Source organism: Daldinia childiae (genome assembly GCF_008694065.1).
Source record: "Daldinia childiae strain JS-1345 chromosome Unknown Scaffold17, whole genome shotgun sequence".
NCBI classification, from domain to species: Eukaryota; Fungi; Ascomycota; class Sordariomycetes; order Xylariales; family Hypoxylaceae; genus Daldinia; species Daldinia childiae.
Genome location: NW_022984658.1, coordinates 52,486 through 74,716, shown reverse-complemented (window position 1 = coordinate 74,716; position 22,231 = coordinate 52,486). Strand labels below are relative to the sequence as shown.

General features: G+C 47.1%; 4 protein-coding genes across 4 annotated transcripts; 1 reads left to right on the top strand and 3 right to left on the bottom strand.

Moving 5' to 3' along the window:
* Window positions 1-49: 49 nt before the first annotated feature.
* GL218_09216 (Maltose permease MAL31) lies at window positions 50-4,970 on the bottom strand (the record flags this gene model as incomplete). Its single annotated transcript, XM_033586042.1, has 7 exons — window positions 50-169; window positions 226-380; window positions 442-451; window positions 501-874; window positions 926-1,231; window positions 3,819-4,552; window positions 4,612-4,970. The coding sequence occupies 7 exons, from the start codon at window positions 4,968-4,970 to the stop codon at window positions 50-52; spliced, it is 2,058 nt and encodes a 685-aa protein (XP_033439822.1).
* A 1,358-nt stretch (window positions 4,971-6,328) lies between these two features.
* GL218_09215 (glutathione S-transferase domain-containing protein) lies at window positions 6,329-7,141 on the bottom strand (the record flags this gene model as incomplete). The annotated part of the gene is made up of 3 exons (XM_033586041.1): window positions 6,329-6,527; window positions 6,600-7,038; window positions 7,096-7,141. 3 exons carry the CDS (start codon window positions 7,139-7,141, stop codon window positions 6,329-6,331), a joined length of 684 nt encoding a protein of 227 aa, XP_033439842.1.
* Window positions 7,142-8,371: 1,230 nt separating this feature from the next.
* On the bottom strand, window positions 8,372-9,775 carry GL218_09214 (uncharacterized protein; the record flags this gene model as incomplete). Its single annotated transcript, XM_033586040.1, has 3 exons — window positions 8,372-8,588; window positions 8,651-8,868; window positions 8,915-9,775. 3 exons carry the CDS (start codon window positions 9,773-9,775, stop codon window positions 8,372-8,374), a joined length of 1,296 nt encoding a protein of 431 aa, XP_033439828.1.
* Window positions 9,776-13,051: 3,276 nt separating this feature from the next.
* GL218_09213 (uncharacterized protein) lies at window positions 13,052-13,594 on the top strand (the record flags this gene model as incomplete). Its single annotated transcript, XM_033586039.1, has 1 exon — window positions 13,052-13,594. One exon carries the CDS (start codon window positions 13,052-13,054, stop codon window positions 13,592-13,594), a length of 543 nt encoding a protein of 180 aa, XP_033439816.1.
* Window positions 13,595-22,231: the final 8,637 nt, after the last annotated feature.

Below are 22,231 nucleotides of genomic sequence, written 5' to 3'. Positions count from 1 at the left end.
TGAATTCCGCATGTAGCCACGGTATAAAAAATTTACCTTCTCAATCATCTTATTTATCATGACCGGCCCTCTCCTCGATGTATTCCGTTTGTGTCTTCTCACCAAGGGCTGCATGCTTTCCCGTGCAGCGATATTTGCGAAACTTTCGTGCCGGAACCTGAGCTTCGAACTATTTCACGAAAGTTAGCGAATTCCTCTATATCCATGCTAGTTTGAAAGGCATACCATTTCATCTATCTCTTCTAATGTGCGATCCTTCGCTTCGGGCAGGAAGAAGAAGATCCAGATTCCGGCAGCGGCACAAGAACCAGTCCAGATATAACCATACTTCGGTCCCCAGTTTAGCGAATCGGGATTAATGAAATACGGCGCTGTAAAAGCTACACCAAATTAGTACTAAACATCAAGTATACCTAGCGTTTATGAAGCATTGAGACATACTGGTAAGCCACTATGTATAATTAGTTTCAACCCTAGGATGAAGACTTTGAAGGACTTACAGCAAAGAAGAACCCGACGCCTGTAGCTAGACCAAACGTGTGCGAACGTAGACGCTGCGAAGAGAGCTCGCCTCCGGATAGCCATGCATAAGGTGCGACCATAGAGTTGTAGGCGACTATGTAGAGGACGCTCATACCAACGAGAGCTTTTCCGGAGCTTTCTGTATTGGGATGGATTGTGTATACTATGGCTATGATGAGCTGAGAAATCCCACAGAAAATAAAACCTGAAATCATCATAAGTCGTCGACGTCCGAATTTGGTAATTAATATGGCGGTAGCTCCTAGGGCAGCCACCCCCACTCCAGTGAGGATACATGAGTTCTCGAAAGCGTTTCCTACGTTCGCCATCTCGAAGAAGTAAGTTCCGTAAGCTGCCTATATTAGTTACGTACTGGGAACTAGAAGCGAGTAGATGTACGAACATATGACAAACATCGCACCCGATGCTGCTTGACTTGTGAGAGCAAGTATAGCAACGGTTGTCCTGCGGCGGTCGATGGGGTTTCTGACGAGATCCATGTATCCGATGCCCGACTGTAGTCTGGCCTCTGCCTCTAGAGTCGTCTTCATATCTGTCAATTCTTGCGAAACAGACCATCCTTCAGGCCGTAATCGATATAAGGACCGTTCGGCTTCATCAAATCGCCCTTTCGCAGCTAACCAGCGGGGCGATTCGGGGATGAAGAAAAGTCCGATAAACAAGATCCCGGGAACAATGTGGACGATACCTAAAGGGATAATGTAGGCATCCTTAGTTGCGATCTTGGCTGTAAAGTTATCTACGATAGTCCCAATAAGGGATCCTTGGCAAGTTAGGAAGAGTACACCTTATATGGTCGAATGCTTGCAAGATGCGGATTCTTACCGAATGAGACCCAGTATGTGAGGAATGATATGCCCAATCCTCTGTAACGGCTAGGAACACTTTCCTAAGCTGAGGTGTAAGTCACATGTGGTAGTTGTCAGCGCTATACATGTCTGCATACCTGGATCTGCTACATGTTAGTTTCTGCAATATTAAGATATATGCTTGAAGATTAGCTTCTTCGAAACATCGAACCATCCCCATTATTCTTCCGAATCATAGATTTCTTTTCATTTTCTTTTTTCTTATCCCTATAGGATCTTGACAAGGTCTTCCCCCACCTCGTCGTGTATTTAGGTTGTTCTAAGGTTGAGAGAACTAAATAATTTGCTTACTATCACCTCAGTTAGTACACATAGAAGCTGATTTTATAATTAAAGAAAAGGAATTGTTCGAGGTACCATAAAGTTGTGAGTGTGTCATCAGCAGCCCATTGGCAAGACCAAGTATCAGTCTTCCCGCATATAGACCACCTATGTTTGTAGTAGCTTGCATGATAGCGGTAGATGCAAAAACACCAATGCATGCTATCCACAGAGATAGCTTTCGGCCGACATACTTAGCAGTAAATCCAGCAGACGAAGAAGACACAAAGGCGCCTAGGACCATCAAAGACGCAATAAGCTGCTGCCTATCGGATGGAATATTCCATCCAAGTGGAATTGATGGGTCTTCCTGCCCAAAGACCTTGAAAATAAAGCGTGAGATACTACTAGTTCGTTTAGGAATGACTGAATTACCTTTAGGAATGGTACCATGGCTTGAAGACCGCCAATAATACCGAAGTCGAGTCCATACTACCATAAAAGGTGTCAGTACACCTTGACAGTAGGATATCGGTCATAGAAGTTAGAAACCACTAAGGACTGTGTAATAACCCACTTGGAACGAACTTAGAGACACCAGGGTCATCGCAATTATTGCTTTCCAGTGGTCCTTGACCCCTAGGGCCTTTTCTTGGTCTGTCGACATTTTGACGATGAACGAAGAAATTGTAAGTCGCGTGAGTAAAGAAGAGATTGTGTTTGAGGGTCTACTTGCCTGGCTAGACGTTGGTTAGATATCCCAACTTAAGAAGCAAGCACCCATGGCATACTCTATGCATGATGACAACCCCAGACACTTGGAACAAGGAATCCACATATCAACTCGCGGTCTGGATTTGCCGTTATGGGCACGCATACCTGTTCTAGCACACGTAGCCATAAATGTTAAGCGATCCCCTGTTACCCCAGCGTTCAGCAGACCTCTTGGGGCTGATCGCCCCCCTTTCCCCACACGATCACAACAACCATGTAGTATTGCCGGCTAATTCATTGCAACCTCATTTTGGAGTTAGCGTTAACCCTAGCTACACGACGGACGAGAGGGGCCGGGACTATATGGATATTTGTGGCTGCACGGAGATTCTCCAGGTCTGGAATAGAACTTGGCGGTATAAAGAGAGTAAGTTGGTTACCACGTATAGAACAACAGACATGGCTATCTCATGCCGGATGCGACGTGAATAGTATAGTTCCTTGATTATTATTAATGTAGGCAAGCTATAAACCCAAACGAACCAATCACAAAACTTGTAGTATGCCACGGCACATCACATTTTATATCCTAGCCAATCTGAGAACCTGCATCTCCACGATAATCTCTCTATTCTTCAAAAGCTGTTCTTATTTAGCTAGCTCCATCCTTCGTGAGAGGTTTCTAAACGGAAAAGGCCAGCATATGTCTCATCTTGGCTTGGTAGGAAATAATGCTGCCGGATGAAATCCCGGTAGGTCGAGATATCCAATTCTACCAAGTAAATAATTTTGTACTCAGTATCCTTGCTGGAGGACGTAGCCCTGTAATGTTCCCGCGAGCATCGAGGGATTTTCTATCTGGATAATGAGCTGAATATATCTGCGCAATCATGATCGCGTTTTCTTCGAGTGGCGTCTGCAGATTCGTAGTCGCTAGCTTCCTGATACCAGCTTTCGAGAAGTGTTAAGGTTTCGTAATAATTCTTCCCAGGTGGCCAGGCTCTCCCTTGGAGGTTAGCTGCGGACTCAAGGTATTCCCTTGCTAATTTATGGTCGACGCTCGTCGTAGGATCGTCCCCATCAGACCGTGTCTTGCTATAACGGGCCATACAGTACTCGCCGACAAATTCGAGGTAGTCTGAAGGCTTAGGAGACGACTGGTTCTGCTCTAGAACTTTCAACGCGACTTTTGGGAGCCTATCATCGCGCCAGCTACATTGATTTCCAAAGATAAGTAGTAAGTCTGCTCGTAAGTTGGATGGATCCTGAACCTTTCTAGATTTGGTAAGGTTGCTGTCGGTATCTTATCGACTTCCCAATGATTCAGGCATAAGTAGTACCGGTGATATGAATCCCATATAGGTCCGAGATCCCACGGCTTCAGTAAAGTGTAGTCAAATGGTTTACCGTCAAACGAGCTATTAAACCTACCCGAGGCCCACTGTAGGGCCCAGTCTAATACGTTGGTATTGTGTTCTAAACTGTGCTGCTGTGAAAACCTGGCGAAAGACACCAATACCCGATGTAGTGGTTGGTTTACCCCATCAATAGCGGCAGCATACCGCGAGAGATAGCTCCAAAGCTCCCTCATGATCTCTGCGTTCGGATACCTTTGGATCGCCATCATCATTTCGAAGAAGGATAAGGACGCAGATGTCTCGAGAATATGGTGTAGAAGGGCAAAAGCACCTCGACAGAACCAGCCACCCTCTTGATTACGGCCTTCCGAGAAGAGCCAGCATCCGTGAGTCAATAGCTGGACGGAAAGGAGGGCATTGCTCGTATGATGGGCGTCCAACTTCTTCAAGTAGTCAGTATCTATCGGACGGGGCTTGATGAATTTCTGAGATGTCCATTGGAAGAATCTCTCCTTAATACAGAGGTCGCCAGGGGAGTCCAGAAGCCTCGGGATTGAAGGCGGTGTCCGGCATCTTACAGTTGGCGGCAAGTCGCCCGAGTCCGCCACTTCGACGAGATCGAACGCGCTAACCCCTCTTCTCCTCATATACGCCTCTACGTCGATTAATTTACCATTTCTACGGAACGTACTTTCTTTGCCGATAGCCAGACGGTGACGCTGTAAGTAAAGGAGATTTGCTACGTCAGCTTGGCGATTATTCTTGAAGAATTTCCATTGCGTGAGCTTCGTCTTGTACATCTTTTGACTTTAAAAGCTGACTTAGTTAATGGACAAAGAAAATTAAGGGGAAACTCGTAAGCTTACGATGCTCGGAAGCCCCATCGGTTCTCCATAATTTCCATCACATCCTTGAGCCGTTTATTCTCGTCAAGGTAAAGGCGGCCAATCTCCGCCTTATGCGTTTCCCAGACTTCGGGAGCATGTGTTCGTTTACGATGGCCGCGATTAGAACCTGTCGACTTCGGCTTCGGCTTCAGCTTCGGAGTCTGTCCTGAACTACTGGACGATCCGGCCACTCCGGGTATTACCATAAGCTCGCCGCTAGCTGGCCCCGACGACTCTAAAGTCGCTTCTTGTCCATATTCAGTGGAGTCTGATCCCGAACCTACGGAATCGGGCGACAACTGGGGTTTCCGAGTTAAATGTACAAGATCGCGGCTCATCGCGTCCGACTTCTGGGTTCTCGCCTCGGGTCGGCCCATCTGTATCCGGCCAATATCCTAGACCTTTCACCGTGTACCAATATACGCGCGATCAGAAAGCAAGGAGCCCATGATTCCAAATGAGCGGATTAGGCTCAACAAATATTGCTCTTAGACCTTAGTCTATCGCACTGCAACAGAGACGCGTCGGTGGGTAAGGTATTGGTGAACAGCTTAGAATGAATACCCAGTAAGAGCGGTATGTGAGTATGGAAAAGAGGGACAATTTACATGGGTTGAGGGATATCTATGTAGGATTTTTGAGTGGGCTGCGGGCGCTTAACCTCTTCTTGCTTCGCCCTAAAGCTCTGCATAACTACCTCACATTTATAAATATGAAAATATTGGCTACGTGGGCTACAAGGGTCTAATTTTACATAAATATGTTCAGGAATAGTAAGAACACTACCTCATATACTCTTATAACGAGCTCATAGGTAACAATTTAAAGGCTTAGATCTTAACTAAAGTAATCTACTACTATTCATATACCTCGTTGACATATCCGAGTTAATAATACATTTCAATAATGCAAGGTATCCAAAATCCGGGGCAGATTCATTTTTTAAGTGGCTAATCCAATCACAAGACCTTGTCAACTACTTATGCCGACCATCGTATTAACTCCGACATAGCCCTAGGCATCACTCGATTCGCGGCGTAGATATATTATTAATGGCCTTTTTTTAAGAGACCGATCGGATTGTGTATCACGTATGACTATTCACTCGGAAAGATTACATACTCCACTAACGTCCGAAATATAAATATAGCAAACTAGATGATTTACTATGTTACGCGCCCGCAATAGCTTTTGATTTCGGAATCAAACAACAAGTTTAGGTTAACTAGGTACTTTGAAGCTCAGACAACGCCTTGTTCTACCCAACGTAAAGGTGGTCAGGCGTCGAAAATAGAAGCACAATTAGTCTATAAACTGTCTAACCTTTAGCATCTATAGATTGCAATGCGCTTTACCAAAGTTTTCTACAAATATACCTTAGGTACCTGTTATCTATCTTATAAGAGCCCCAGCCCACTTACAGTGCCAGACGGTGGTCTCCCTGAAGATTCGCTCAGACAACTAAAGGAACCAAAGCAACTCGGCTAGCAAAACCTCAACCAAAATACTTCGGTTGAAGCATCATCTTACCTTTCTATGTTGTAAACGTGCTTTACACTTCACATTAGCGATTAGTATTAAATCGCAGTTTACTAGCATTAGGAAGAGACCAAATACAGACACGTATGCCATCAAAGTCTCATGGTAAAATATAAATTAGAGGATAGGTACTATCGTTGGATCCTAAATCAGACGCTCAAGCCGCTCGTAGTTTAGCCAGTCTCTCCTTCGTACTCTTCACGATGTCTTCTTCGTTATATATTCCTGTCACGCTGGGATGCTTGGAAACAGCTTCTCCCCATTTATAAAAGTTAGGGGCCTTGGAGGAGATATCGGTGAGTATATGCGCAGGCAAGATACCATGCTTTGGTAGTGTGAAAAGTCGTATGATGAAGCTCCCCGTCAAAACCTAGAATGATTTAGCTCATGCAATTTAGACAATGTGAGCAACGGGAATAACTAATTACCTCGGCCTGCGTAAGCTTGTCGCTGCCGTTGAAAAAAATGCGGCATTGGCGAGGAGGGGCTCGAGTTCCTTCACGACTGCATTGACGTACTCTTTGACAAAGCCTTCTACTTCATCATCGTTCTTGGCGAATGAGGCCTTGAAGAAGTTACTGTTCACCTTTGAGATGAAAGTATCGACGAAGAAGGCGATCCTAGCACGCTGCAAGGCTCCACCAGGGGCATTTGAAACCGGGATAAGATGAGACGGGTGAGCGTCAGCCAAGAAGTCGGAGATAATACCCGACTCGGTGAGGATCTCTCCGTTATACTCAATAGACGGAACTAAACCCCGAGGGTTGATCTTTAGATACTCGGCAGTACGGGGGGTGCTCAAGTCAATGATCTCTTCTTCAAACGGCAGCCCGAGCTCGGCAAGAGAGATGTGTGCTCGGTGAGCCCCTAATGAATGTATTTATCAGTTCATTTTCCCATGAGAATTGGACGGGGCGCTCGCACATGGGCAACGATGGTTCGTATACAACTTAATCTTTGGTGTCGCCATTTTCTTAAGGGGGGTTGGAGGGAGTATATCAAGAGAGTAGGCTGTAAATGTGATATTTGGAATAAAATACAATTACTCCGGCCTCACGACTTCAACTTATATCTACGGACCTAAGGTTTCTACCGGCATCGACGGAGACTGCTTACCAATATGCGGGGTCATCCTGCGCGCAACTCGGCGTGATTACCCAATAACAGAAAGAAGAGGCATGTAAAGAATTGCGCAATTCGTCTCCGAGAACGTCTCAGCTCGGGCATTTTGAGATTAATCATTCCGAGGAACGTTTCGTAACAAACTCACGATGTAATTATGATTCAAGTTGAAAAGGTATACTATCGGTGTATTCCAATCTCTTCCCCACTCGAAAATGAAGCTATTCATCAAACCCATGTCCTATATAGATTCCTCAGATAAGAACGCCTTAAATAACTTCGTTTTAAGCTAACTAATATAATTCATCACACTACTCTCTACTTTATGATCTTTATAATATTATAACAGCCACTTATGCTCCGTAGGCGTGACTTTTAAAGATGAACTAGAAATCCCCAGAATCTTCATTATCAATCATATTAACCGAGATCTGCGAATATATTCACCTTCGCGTTCGTCGTGACGTAAATCTGACCTCATGAAAATGTATTGATGTTTATAATGTCGATGACGTCAGAGACATTGTCGCCGTTAACTTAAATACCCAAACCCAAGCTACGCAGATGTAAGTTATAATTATTTCATATTTAGACAGGAAACAAGACTACACTACAATTATCACGCTACTAAGTCAAAAATATCTCTAAATCAATATGCCTCGAGACGGAAGCGGTCGAGCCCACAACGCTCAAGATCTCTCGCCTGAGACCGACCACAACATCATCCACGGTGCCGGCAACGAGACTGTAAGCCAAGTCCATCAGTCGCCTAACCTTAGGTAGTCTTTCTCTAATAATATTTATAAACAGGACCCTCATGTTGCACGAGCAGATAAGACTGCAGAGCTTCCCGAACACGAAGATGGCGCAGGAGTGAAAGGATTAAAATGCTAGTGGTGGTTCAAGTCAGGGTCTAACACACATGGTCCAGAGAGCGGACAAGGAGGACGTGGAAGCACAAATTAATGCCTTCACTTCGTCAAAGTGTACATTTATTGTTCTTCGGGGATAGTAGAAGAACATGTATAAATAAACAAATAAATGTTTCAAAAATATTTTACCAAAGTACGCTCATGAGTTACATTAATAATGTATTCTTGCTGCCACCATCGGGGAGCTTAGAGCGCAGTATCAACCCTGGATATATTCTTCTATCGACTCCACTATTCCAGTTTGGTTGGTACGGCAGCTGGTTAATTGTCACATAGAGGTATCCATCCCAGCCCACGTTGGCGCTGTCTGGCCAGACAATACGAGGGTCCCTAACGTACGGTACTGTTAAACGAGACGTGTAACTGAGTAATGTTAGCATCTTATACAACCCTAAATCTAAAAATCAACTTAAATAGATGCGTACTTGTATATAAATATTGCATTGTGCTCCGGCATTAGCATATACACGTTACCGAGGCTGTCTCCAGTGAACCCGTTGGCGTTTCCGCCCCTCTGTCCTAAATTCTTGACGTTATCGAAGGCGTTCTTATTAGCGAGCGGGTCGTTATTCGGGTTTGCTCGTAGATACCGAGTCTCTATCGAGTATAGATAATCTGTAGTGAGTGCAGAGTAGTACATGACCTACTAAGGTTAGTCGTACTCGATATCTTCGAGTTCACATGCCTACCTCTCCGTATTGATCTAGCTCAGCCCCATCAATACCCTCTTCTTGGAAACCGAGCGGATGTCCATGTTGGCGTAGATAAAACGGAATGCCATTATAACTGGGAACGACTTCAGGTATAACCTGAGTACTAGGATGTTGATTCAACTGTCTCCAGGACTCCCCTGTCGCGAGGTCGATCATGATGAACCCCGTTCTCCCTTCATTACTGCTGTCTACAATATACGCAATACCGCCTCCTGACTGAGTGACATTAGGCCGAAGGTCAAACCGCAGGTCATTCATGTAAGAGTCTGGATAATGAACCGTCGGAGGTAGGGTGTACGTCTTTCTAATGCTATTTGTAGTTAAGTCTATAGCTACCAGCTTCGGGCCACCCGGTGCGGCGTATGGCGTGCTAATCTTCTCCTCTTGGATGATAGTAGGGCGTCCAGTGTCGAGCACCCAGAGCGTGTCATCAGGTGTCACATATAGTGCCTGCACGCTGATAAAGTGACTCTCATCGTTACTGCTGCCGAATGTGATTCCGTTGCTAACGGCGGAAAGTCCTTGAGGGGGTGTATTCAGTTCTAAGTTAGGGTACGCCACCTCGGCAGTCTCATTAACGACTTCACCCAAGGTGTATGCGTACGTCCCTCGCGTGTAGCAGGTGAAGACTCGCCCATTCTTAGATACAGCGAGTCCAATGGGCCATTGATCATAAAAATAGTGGTATTCCTCTACCGGTGTCCCGTATGTACCTGTGTCAACACGGACATTTCGTACCCCAGAGGTCTCGAACGTACTATTAAGTGCTACTGGGAAGTTGGCTTGTGCCACCACGTAGCTAAGGACGCCAGTTGCGACGAAAAGGGTTGACTTCATATTTAATATATATTACGATATGAAATCAAAGTGGCATATAAATTTCTAGAAATTACTGTTTAATTCTAAGTAGAGAGGTCATATATTATGAAGGGCTTTAACGCCATTACACTACATCAAATGCCGAGGTCCCGGGCGCATGAATACGAAGTGGACGTCAACCAAAATGTTACGTGTTCCGGAACTATACATCTACATATTTTCTAAAATGCATGATGCTGAGATGTTTTCCAATTCGGGGGTGATGTAATGCGGGGATCATCCATTGACATGTTGAGGGGGTTGCAGCAACATTGAATATTTCCGACGGACTGTTGAGCTGATTAATTCAAGCCCCTATTTAAATATTTCTCCTTATATGACCTAATAATAATAGCAATTTTTAACTCTCCTATTTATACCAAAGATTAAAGTGAACAAATGTCAAACAGATATAAAAATATTAGGCAGTTAATCTCAAGGAGCACAATGAGATATGTATTAGATAAATATTCACTTCCAACTTTGTAAACAGATACCTACTCCTACTAAGCTAAGCAGCACAGTGTAACCTTAACCTTTATACATTCAAACAATTAGACTAGTAGTCTCAACATAGCCTTCTATAATATGGTCAAACCATCTTTACTTGAGCTATGCAAGTAAGTTCAGGTCCGAGTCCTTTGACGCTTTAGGAGATGAAATACAAAACGAAACCGCCAAATACGCTGATAGGTATCTCTCTTGATAGCTTATTATCCCGTGAGTTGGTATTTTGGTTGTTATTAACGGTCCTGCTCGAGGGCTTATACCTAAGCTTTAAATTTATAGTTCTATGGTCGTTCGCAAATTAATAGGATCCTTTCTCGTAGAGCTTAGCCTATTGTATCTATTGTAGTTGTAACTACCTACCTAGGTATCTTTCAAAATTAAAAGCACGATACTAAACTGACACATTGAACTTGGGTCTCTGCTGTGACCATATGCATTGGACTGGTCTGTGGTTTAATTCAAACGCAACCCTTCCAATCATGTCGAGAACCTTATCGCGTCCAAGTGTTCGTCGTTGGTCTCTCAGTTGTTGAATACTTCGTTAGCCCCTTTCTCAACGTCTTGACACATTTATCTAGGTACCTGTTATTCTACTAAAATTCTATTACATTCCTTCCATTAACTATATCTTCTCCCAATCATCCATATCATTACATTTTCTTTTCAAATCACTTATAAGTCTCGTAGTAGATTTCTTTACTTCGACTTGGTATAAAATGTCAACCAAGGATTCCAATATGCTTATTCCGCATATCACTATACAAGACTGGAACGATCCATATGAACTTGATGGGGCCAGGCCTGTGTCGTCGTCGCGAAAGATTGTTAGCGGCATACGAACATTCTTCCGCCGCCTATGGTCGAAACGACATTTTTCAAAGTGGAGGTCTAGGAAGCCATCTTCTAATGGAGAAAAGGCAGCGCTGAAAACAGATGAAATAGATGAACTATCTAGTTCATCCCCAGATTCGACCTTTGATATGCCACGGCTATATTTACCAGACAGTGGCGCACACATCAGCCTACTACATGAATGCCGCAAGTCTCTCCGTTGCTCAATTTCCCTAGAATCATCCGAGGAAGACACAGAGCCAACAGAAGAGACTAATACGAGGGAAGAGCGAGAAAAGACACTTCGCATACTCGAACAGCCTAGAGAAGAGCGGGCGACAAAATTTTCCGATACTCTGGATGCGGCACGGAGACACAGACGATCATTCAAATTAGCCACTGACCCTCGGATTGATGCCCAGCAGTTTGAAGAGTTTCAGAGGTACCTTGAGGAAGAAATCGCTGCAGATCTAGCTCTCTGTCTCGGAGTGTGGCGGAACCTCACTGACCAGTTCCTAAGTCAAGCCTGTACTCCCGTCCCTCCCGAGTATCCATCAAGACCATCGGCTTCCGGAATTGCATCTTGTACCGGGGGACACTCGCAATCTATAAACGGAGCTAGTCGGTCCTCATTACAGAACAACACTACCACTCGACGCTCAGAGTTAGGTGCCAGAATCGGCGAGGGGGTGGAACACCAAGACGGCGCAAGGAAAAGGCGAAGCAGACTTAGTCACCTAAACCCAGCAATAAAGGCCCCAGATCCACTGGTTGGATATGATATAGAATTTCCAGGAGCTAAACGTTTACCAAGACCTAGGAGCGGCAAGCCTACAAGGTCCAAATACCTTACCGTACCTTCGAGAAGATGTTGTCAGGAAAGACGCGCATCCGCTCCAAGCTTATTACATACGGTTACAGAGTATACCAGAACAGAAATTCCTCCAGATTCTAACATGAAACGGGAAAGCAGACGCAAGTCAGATGGGCTCGGGTACAAAATCAAAGTACACCAATATCAATGGATGTCACGCCCAGGACTCTTATCACGCATAATCATGTCTCCCTCTCTTGCGTATGTTTTCGCTTAGAGGATACTTTATAGATGGTCAAGATTAGGCAGTGTTGTCGGGATATACAATGCTTTTATATGGGAAATATCATATTTCTTATTGTTTAGGGGGTCTAGGTAGTTATAGCAAATTAGGACTAATTTTTTAACTTAGGGTATAAAAAATATACCTACCTGTTACTTATTCTATTTCTATCATCTCATAATTAAAGACACTGCGGAATATATTTTGTCGCTCAATCATTGAATAGTCAGGCTTGTTGGTTACCTCCTAAATATCAATCGTAACTTAATGTCAGGTAATTAATCATGGCGTAGCTTTAACAAGTTCCAAAGCTCAAGATTTGGTCTGAGCGACCTCAACAAATACCCAACTATTCGAAGCTAGGAGGCCTCATGCGCCAATGGCTGAATGCATAGCTCTAGATAGCCGGGGAATATACGGTTTCCGCAAGTACCATGCGTAACGTTTTAACGCCATGCCGACTTGGGGATGCAGCTATCGTGCAGCCTGGTGAGCATCATGATTGGGCCGACCGTGCCCTTCCCGCGTAGTACGATGCAAAGCCCCTCGCGATCCCGCAGCTTTGTCCCTCATGAATATCGACTATTACTCCTCACATATGAAACAGATAACTACTAAATAGGAGGTGGGGAGATGACTCAAAATAACGTATTCCCTTATTTATTCTAAAGGCAATCATAAGATCAGATAAACACTTAAGTGGTATAAGGATAAAACACTCTGGTTAGAACAACAACTTTTGGCACTTTCATTCTCATAAGTCACTTACTACCAGTTTAGTCCTCGCAAAAGGTCATTCGCTAAATACCCACCCCGCATGATGGCAACCAGCAAGGCTATCCCACGGGAACGACTCTTGGCTCTGCAGCACGCTTACGATACGCTCTGCATATATCTCGGGTTTCACGACGATGAAAAGCACTTCTTGCGGCAGATCCTAGATGGTGACTTCATCGACCCCTTTTTCGCAGAGTATCGGCGCGACTACCTCGAAGCCGAAGTAGAGATCGAGGATGTAGATTGCAATGAGCTATTCAGATGGTGCAGGTCCAAGAATGCGTTCGCGTTGCCCAAGTACGTCAGCTCTAAGACGCCGAGTAAGGGAAACTGGACAGCGCTCGATCATGCGGCTCGGTTTCTCGTCCGTACTCTTCAGTTCAGTTGGGAAAACGATGGCGAGTGGACACATGGGAAATTTGATCCTGATAACGACCAGGATCTGGAGAGCGATAGAGAGTTTCATCAGGTCTGGGCTATCCTGCGGTATCTTCAGATAGAATGGGAAGCCGCTAATATCGACGAGTGGGAAGGGGATAGCATAAGTGAGACTCTCGCAGATGTGTTATCCAGTCGATTATAACTTAGGGATGAAGTTCAAGCCGGGAAGACTCGTTCTCTTTATGTAGCATTAGATATAATGTAGGCTAAGGCGTATAGGGATCGGTAGCGATTCGAAGCGCGTAGTATGCCCGGAGCCAATATTTCTACTGATAGGCTCTAAATTACCAACCCTTACTCTATTCCGATATATCTACAAAACCACGAGATTCTACGAGTGTACAAATGCCTTGGTATTGCCTTAAGTTTACTTAAGGTTTTGTGTCAAGAGATTTTTAATATGTTAAAGGTAAAGCTTTATTAGCCTTACATCTTAGTTTTGCGCTAATTATCTCAGCCTTACGCTAATAGGTTTTAAATTAATAAAATTAATTAAAAATATTTTATAAATATATTATATTTATTTATATAATATTTTTAATTATTTTATTTATTATTTTATAATATTTTTAAAATATTTAATTAAATTTATCTATATCTTATTATCTTTATCCTTACAAAAATTCTTATCCCCTTCCTCCCTAATTAATCATCTTCTATCTATTCCTCCTTATCTAATTCCCCTCTTTCTTCCTTTTTTTTTCTCTCTTCTCTCCTTCTCCCCTCTTTTTCCCCCCCTTTCTCTTTCCCTCCTTTCTTTTTTCCCCTTTCTTTCCCCCTTCCCCTCTCTTCTCCTTCTTTTCTCTCCTCCCTTTCTTCTCTTCTTTTCTTTCTTTTTCCCCCCCCTTTCTTCCTTCTCTCCCTTCTCTTCCTTTTCTTTTCCTTCCTTCCTTTTCTTTTCTTTTCTTCTCCTTCTTTTTCCTTTTCCTTTCCTTTTCTTTCTTTTCTTTTCCTTCCTTCCTTTTCTTCCCTTTTCTTCTCCTTCTTTCTCCCTTTCCTTCCCCCCTCTTCTCTCCTTCTTTTTCTCCTCCTCTTTCTCCTTCTCCTCCCCCCCCTTTCCCCCCCCTCCTCCTCCTCCCCTCCCTCCTCCCTCCCTCCTCCCTCTCCTCCCTCCCCTCCCTCCTCCTTTCTCCTCCCCTTTCCCCCCGCCTCTCTCTTTTTTTCTTTTCTCTTCTTCCCTCCCTCTCTCTCTCTTTCTTTTTTTCCCTCTTCTCTCCCTTCCTTCCCCCCTCTCCCTCCTCCCTCCCCTCCTCTCCCTCCCCTCCTCCTCTCCTCTCCTTTTTCCCCCTTTCTTCCTTTCTCTCTTTCTCCCTTCTTTTCCTCCTTCTCTCCTCCTTCCCCCCCCCTTCCGTTTTTTCTCTCTTCCCCCCCCGGCCTTTCTCTCTCTCTCCCTCCCCTTCTTTTTGGCCTCTTTTTTTCCCTCGTTTTTTTTTTCCCCCTCTTCTCCCTCTCTTTCTTTTCCTTCCTTCTTCTTTTTCTTCCTTCTTCTTTTCTTTCTTTCTTTTCTTTTCTCTCTCTCTTCCTCTTCCTTCCTCTTCTTCTCTCCTTCCTCCCTCCCTTCCTCCCCTTCCCCCCTTCTTGCCCTCCTCTTTGCCCCCCCTTCTTCTCCTCTCTCTCCCCTCCTCTTCTTTTTTCTTCCCCCTTTTTTTTTTTCTTTCTCCTCCTCTTCCTTTCTCTCTTCTCTCCTTTTTTTCCCTTTTTCTTCTTCTCTTCTCCTTTCCTTTTCTTCTTTCTTCTCCTTTTCTTTTTTCTCCTCTTTCTCCTCCTTTCCCCCCTCTCCCTCCCCCTTTCCTCTCCCTCTCCCTTTCTTTTCTCCTCCTCCTTTCCTTTCCTCCCCCCCTCTCCCCCCCTTCTCTCCCTTCCTCCCCTCTCTTTTTCCTTCCCCTCTCCTTTTCCCCTCTTCTTTCCTTCTCTCCTCCTCCGTTCCTCCCTTCTTCCTCTTTCCCTCCTTCTTTCTCCCTCCCCCCTCCTTTCCCTCTTCTTTCTCTTCCTCCCTCTTCCCCCTCTTCCTCTCCCTCTCCTCCCTCTTTCTCTCTTTCCCCCCTCTCCCTCCCTCCTCCGCCTCCTTTCCCCGCTTTCTCCTCCCTCCTTTTCTTCTTTTCTTCCCCTCCTTCTCCTTCCTCTTCTCCTCTCTCTTCCTCTCCCCCCTCTTTCTTCTCCTCCCTCTCCTCTTCCTTCTCTCCCTCCTTTTCTTCCCTTTCTCTTCCTCCCTCCCTTCTTCCTCTCCCCTTTTCCTCCCTTCCCCCCCCTCCCCTCCCCCTCCTTCCTTCTCTTCCTCTCCCCCCTTTTCCTCTCTCCTCTTCCCCCCCTCTCCTTTCTTTCCCTCTCTCTCCGTTTCTCTCTCTTCTCCTCTCCCTCTCCTCCTTCCTCCTCCTTTTCCTTTCCCCTCTTCTTCTCTTTCCTTTTCTCTCTTCCCTCCCTTTCTCCTTCCCCTCTTCTTTTCCTTCCCTTCTTCTTTCTCTCTTCCTCCTCTCCGTTCTTTTTTCTCCCCCCTCTCCTTTCTTTTTCTTTTTTTTTTCTTTTTTTCTTCCTCTTTTCTTCCTTTCTCCTCTTTTCTTCCCTTTCCTCCCTCCCCTTTTTCTTCTCTTCCTTCTTCCCTTTCTTCTCTTCTCTTTTTTCTTCCTTTTCCCTTTCCCTCTTTTCCCCCCTCTTCCCTTCTTTCTCCTCCCTCCTTTCTTTTTCCTCCCCCCCTTCCGGTCTTTTTCCTCCTCCCTCTTTCTCTTTTTTTCTTTTTTTTTTTTTTGCTTTTCTCCCCCTTTTTTTTCTTTTTTTCCCGTTTTTTTTCCTCCGTCCTCCTTTTCCTCTTTCCTCCTCTCTCCCTCCTCCCGCTCTCCTTTCCCTTCTCCTTTCCCCTCTCCCCTTCCTTTCCTCTCCCCCTCCTTTCCTTCCCTCCTTTTCCCCCCTCCCTTTCCCTTTTTCCCTTCTTCTTCCCTCCTTTCTCTCTCCTCTTCGCCGTTTTTTTCCCCCCTGTCTCCCCTCCCCCTTCCTTCCTCCCCCCTTCTCCTTTTTTTTTCCCTCGTTTTTCTTCTTTCTCTTCCTCCCTCCTTTCTTCCCTCCCTTTTTCTCTTTCTTCTTCCTTCCTCCCCTTCCCTTTCTTCTCCTCTTTTTTTTCCTCTCCCTTTTTCCTCCCCTCCTTTTTTTCCTTCTTCTCCCTTCTTTTCCCCCCGTTTCGCCTCCCCCCTCCTTCTCTCCCTCCCTCTCTCCTCTTTTCGCCCCTCCCCTTTCTTTTTTTTCCCTCTCTTTCTCCTTCCCCTTTCTTCCCTTTCCTTTTCTCTTCTCTTTTTCCCTCTTTTTCCCCCGCCCCTCCTCCTTTCTTTTTTTTCTCCTCTCTTTTCCTCTTCCTCTTTCTCCCTCTCTCTTTCCTTCTCCCCTCCTCTTTTCCTCTCCCTCCCCTCCCCTCTCCTCTTCTTCCCCTTCCCTCCTTCTCCTTTTTTCTCCTCTTCCCCTTCCCCCCTCCCCTCCCCCTCCCTTCCCTCTCCCCTCTTCCCCCTTCCTTTCCTCCCTTCTTCTTCTCTTCCCCCTTTTTCGGTTCCCTTTTCCCCGCCCTCCTCCTTTCTTCTCCTTCTTTCTCCCCTCTCTTCTCCTCTTTTCTCCTTCTCCTCTTTTTCTTTCTTTTCTTCTCCTCCTTTCCCCCCTTCCTCCCTCCCTTTTCTCTCTTCCTTCCTCTTTCTCCCCTTTTCCCCCCCTCTCCTCCTCTCTTCCTCTTCCTCCCCCCCCCTCCTCCTCCTCCCTCTCCTCTTCCCTCCTCTTCCTTCTTCTCCTCTTCCTCTCCTCCTCCCCCCCGCCCTCTTCTTTTTCTTCTCCCTTCTTTCCCTCTTCGCCCTCTTCTTCTTCCTCTCTCCCCGCCCCCCTCTTCCTTTCTTCCCTCTTTCCCCCCCCCTCCCCCTCTTCCCCTCTCCTCCCCCCTCCCTCCCCCTTCCGTCCCCGCCCCTTCTTTCCTTTTTTTCCTTCCCTCTCCCCCTCTTCCTCCCTTTCCTTTTCCCCTTTTCCTCCCTTTCTTCCCCCCCCCCCGCCTTTCCTCCCTCTCTCTCCTTCTCCTTTCTTTTTCTCCTTCCTTCTTTTCCTCTTCCTTTTCCTTTCTCCTTCTTTCTTTCTCCCCCCTCCCTCCTCCCCTTCCTCTTCCTCTTCTCTTTCTTTTTCCTTCCTCCTCCCCCTCTCTTTTCCCCTCTTCTCTTCCCTCTCCCCCTCCTCTCTCTTCCTCCTCCCCTCCCCCTCCTCTCCCCTTTTTCTCCTTCCCCCTTTCCCCCCTTCCTCTCCCTTCCCTCTTCCTTCTCTTGGTCCCCTCTCGCTCTCTTTTCCCCCTCCTTTCTTTTTCCCCTTCTTCCCCCTTCTCCTTCTTCCTCTTCCTTTTCCTCCCCTCCCTTTTTCTCTCCTCGCCCTTCCTCTTTTTTCTTTTTTTTTTCTTCCCCCTCTCCCTTCTTTTCCTCTTTCTTTTCCTCCTTCTTCCTTCCTTCCTTCCTCCCCTCCTCTCCTCCTTCCCGTTCTCTCCCCCTGCCCCTCTTTTTCCTTTTCTTTCCCTCCTCTTCTTTTTTTTCTTCCCCTCCCCTTCTCTTCTTTCTCTCTCTCTTTTCCTTCTTTTTCCTTCCTCCCTTTTCTCCTTTTTTTCCTCCCCTCCCCTCTCCCCCCTCTTCCCCCTTTTCCCCCCCTTCCTCCCTTTTCTTCTTCTTCTTCCCTTCCCCCTCCCTCTTCTCCTCTTTTCCCTTTCTCTTCCCCCCTTTTCCTCTCCCTTTCCTTCTCCCCTCCTTCTTCCTCTTCTCTCTTTTCCTCCGCCCTTCCTTTTTTCTCTCCTTCCTCTCCTCCTCCCTTTTTCCCCGGTTTCCTTTCTCTCCTTTCTTTTTCTTCCCCCCCTTTCCCCCTCTTCCCTCTTCTTCCCTTCCTCTTTCTTTTCCTTTTTTCCTCTTCTTCCTTCTCCTCTCCCCTCTTCCTTTTCCTCCTCTCCCTTTTCTCCTCCCCCCTCTTTTCTCCCTCTTCTTTCTCCTTCCCTCTTTCTTCCCCCTCTTCCTTTCTTCCTCCCGTTCCCCCCTCTTCTCCCCTCCTTTCCCCCCTCTCTCCCCTCCTTTTTCCCCCCCTCCCCCCCTTCCCCCCCCTTCCTTCTCCCTCCTCCTCCCCGTCCTTCCTCCTCTCCTCCCCTTCCTCCCTTTCTCCTCCTCTTCTTTCTCTTTCCTCTTTCTTTTCCCCTTCCTCTCCCTTTCTTTTTTCTCTTCTTCTCCTTCTCCCCCTTTCCCTCCTCTCCCCCCTTCTCCTTCCCCTCCCCCCCTTCCCTCTCCCCCCCTTCTTCTCCTCTTTCCCCTCTCCCCCTCCCTTTCCTCTCCTCCCCCCCTTCTTTTCTTCTTCTTTCTTCCTCCTCCTCTCTTCCTTTCTTCTCCCCCCGTCGCTCCCCCCGGTTCTCTCCTTCTTCTCCTTCTCCCTCCCCCTCTCCTCCTTCTCTTCCCTCTTTTCCGCCCCCTTTCTCTCTTTTTCTCCTCTGCCTCTTCCCTTCTCTCTCTCCTTCCCCCCCCCTTTTCCCCTTCCCTTCTTCTTCTCTTCTTCCCCTTTCCTTTTTCCTTCTCCCCTTCTTTTTCCTCCCCCTTTCCCTCTCTTTTTTCTCCCCCCCTCTCTTTCCCTCTCCCCCCCCCCTTCCTTCCTTCTTTCTTTTCCCCTTCCCCTTCCCTGGCCCGCTCCTTCTTTTCCGCCCCTTCTCTCCCCTTTCCTCCCCCCCCTTCCCCCCGTTTTTTTTTTTTCCTCCTCTTTTCTCCTTTCCCTCTCTCCTCCCTCCTTTCTTCCCCGTCCTTCTTTTCCCTCTTCTCTCCTTTCCCCCCTCCCCCCTCCCCCTCTCCTCTTCTCTCCCCCTCTTCCTTTCTCCTTTTCCCCCTCTCCCCCTTTTCCTCCCGCTTTTCTTCTCCTCTCTCTCTTTCTCCTTTCCTCTCTTCCTTCCTCTTTCCTCTTCTCTTCCTCTTTCTCTTCTCCTCCTCCCCTCTCCCCTCCTCCTTTCCCCTCTTCTTCTCCTCTCTCTCTCCTTTCCCCCCTTTCTCTCCCGCCTCCTCTCTCTCCTTTCTTTTTCCCCTTCCCCCCCCCCTCTTTTCCCCCCCTCTTCTTCTCCCTCCTTCCCTTTTTCTCCCTTCCTCCCCTTCCCTCTATCTTCCTTTCCCCTTTCTTTTCCCTCTTCTTCCCCCCCTTCCCTCTCTTTTCTTCCTTTTTTCCTTTCTCTTTCTTTCTTCTCCCTTTTCCTTCCTTCTTTCCCCTTCTCCCTTTTCCCTCCCTCCTCTCTTCCCTCTTCCTCTTCTCCCCTTTCTCCCTCCCCCCGCTCCCGTTTTTCTCCCCTCCCTCTTCCCCTCCCCCTTCCCCCTCTTCCCCCTCCCCCTCCTTCCCCCTTTTCCTCCCTTCTCCCTTCTCCTTTCTCCCCCCTCCTTCTTCTTCTTTCCCCCGCCTCCCTTCCCCCTTCCCCCTCTTCGCTTTCCCCCTCTTTCCTCTCCTTCCCTCTTTTCTCGCCTCCTCCCTCCCCCCTCTCTCTCTTCTCTTTCTTTCTTCCTTTCCCCTTCTCTTCCTTCTTTCTCCTCCTCTCCTCTCTCCCCTTTCCTTCCCCCCCGTCCCGCTCTTCCCTCTCCCCCTTCCCTCCTCCCTCCCCTCTCCCCCTTCCCCTTTTCCTTTTCTTCCCTTCCCTTTCTCCCCTTTCTCCTTCTCTCTTTTTCTCCCTCCCTTCTTTCTTCCTCCTTCCCCTCTCCCTTTCTCCCTTCCTTCTCTTCTTCTCTTTCCTCCTCCCCCTTTCTCCCTTCTCCTCCTCCCCTCTCTCTTCTCCTCCTCTTCTCTCTTCCTTCTTTCTTCCCTCTCCCTCCCTTCTTTCTCCTCTCTTTCTCCCTCCCCTTTCTCCTCCCTCTCCCCCTTCCTCTGCCTTCTCTTCTTTCTCCTCTCCTTCCTCTCCTTTTCCCTTCCCTCCTTTTTTTCCCTTTTTTTTTCTTTTCTCTCTTCCTTTTTTCTTCTTCTCTTCCTCTGTTCTTTCCCTCCCTCCTCTTCCTCCGCCCCCCTTCCTCCTTCCTTTTCTCCTTTTCTCCTCCTTCTCTCCCCTTCCCCCCTTCCTCCTCTTTCTTCGCTTTCTCCTTCCTCTCCTTTCTTCCTCCCTCCTCCCCCCGTTCTTCCCTCCCCTTCTCTCCCTCTTTCTCCCCCCTCCTTCCCTTCCTTTCCCCTTCCCCCGCTCCCTCCCCCCCGCCCTTCTTCCCTCCCTCCCTTCTTTCCTTCCTCCCCCCGTTTCTCCTTCCTTCCTTCTCCCCCCCCCTCCCCTCCCTCCTCTTCTCTCCTCCTTCCCCCCCCGTTCTGTTTTTTCTCTCTTCCCCCCCCGTCTTTCTCTCTCTCTCCCTCCGGTCTCTTTTTGGTCTCTTTTTTTCCCTCCTTTCTTTTTTTTCCTCTTCTCCCTCTCTTTCTTTTCCTTCCTTCTTCTTTTCTTCCTTCTTCTTTTCTTTCTTTCTTTTCTTTCTCTTCTCTTTCTTCCTCTCTTTCTCTCCTCTTTCTTCTCCCTCCTCTTCCTTCCTCCTCTCCCCGGTTTTCTTTCCCTCCTCCTTCTCCTTTCCCTCCCCTCCCTTCTCCCTCTCTCTTTTCTTCTCTCCTTTTCTTCCCCCGCCCTTTCTTTTCTCTTTTTTTTCTTTCCCTCTCTCTTCTCCTTTCTCTCCTCTTTTCTTCCTCTTTTTCCTTTCTCTTTTCTTTTCTCCTTTTCTTTCCTTTCCTTTCCTTCCCTCCCCTTCTCTCCTTCTCTTTCCTTTCCCTCTTCTCCCCTCCCTCTCTCTCTCTCTCTCTCCTTTCCTCCCTTTCTCTCCCCTCCCTCTCCTCTTTCTCTCCTTTTTCTCTCCTTTTTCCTTCTCCTTCCCTCCTCTCCTTCTTCTTTCCCTCCCCTCTTTTTTCTTCTTCCTTTCCTCTTTTCTCTTTTCTTTTTTTCTTTTTTTTCTCCCTTTTTTCTTTTCTTTCCTCTCCCTCCTCTTCTTTTCCTCCTTTTCCCTTCGCCCTTTCCCCTGGTTTCCCGCCCCCTCCCTTTTTTCCTCCTCTTTCTCCCTCCTTCCTCCCTCCGCTCTCTCTTTTTCCCCTCTTTTTCCCTCTTTCCTTTCCCGTCCTTTTCCCTCTTTTTCTTTTCTTTCCTCTCCTCCTCCTTCCCTTCCTTCCCCCTCTTCCTTTTCCCTCCCTCCCCTCTTCTCTCCCCCCTCCCTCTTCCTTTCCTCCTTTCCCTCCCTTCTTCTCTCTCCCCTCTCTCTCTTTTCCCTTCCGCTTCCCCCTTCTCCTCCCGCTTCTCCCGTCCTCCTTCCCCTCCCCGTTCCCCTTTCTCCTCTCTTCTCCTCTCCTCTTCTCTCCCTCTGTCCCCCCCCTCCCCCCCTCCTCCCCCTCCCGGCTTCCTTTTCCCTCTTTCCCCTCCCCCCTCTTTTCCCCCTCCTTCTCCGTCCTTCTCCGTCTCCCTCTCTCGGTCCCCCTCTCTCCCTCCCTCTCTCCTCTCCCTCTCTCCCTCTCCCTGCGTCGGTCTCCTCTTTTCCCCTTCTTCTCTCTTTTTCCCCGTTCCCCTTTCTCCTCTTCTCCTCTCTCTTCTCTCCCTCTCTCCCCCCGCTCCCCCCCCTCCCCTCCCCCCTTCCTTTTCCCTCCTTCCCCTCCCCCCTCTTTTCCCGTTTCTTCTTCTTCTCTTCTTCTTCCTCTCCTTTTCTTCCCTCTCTCTTCCCTCGTTCTCTTCCCTCCTCGTTCAAATTAATTTCCCCACCCTTTTTTTACAACCTCTCATAACTATATAGATTAAAGGTTTATAAACGTTTTATACGTTAATAAAAAAGAGGTA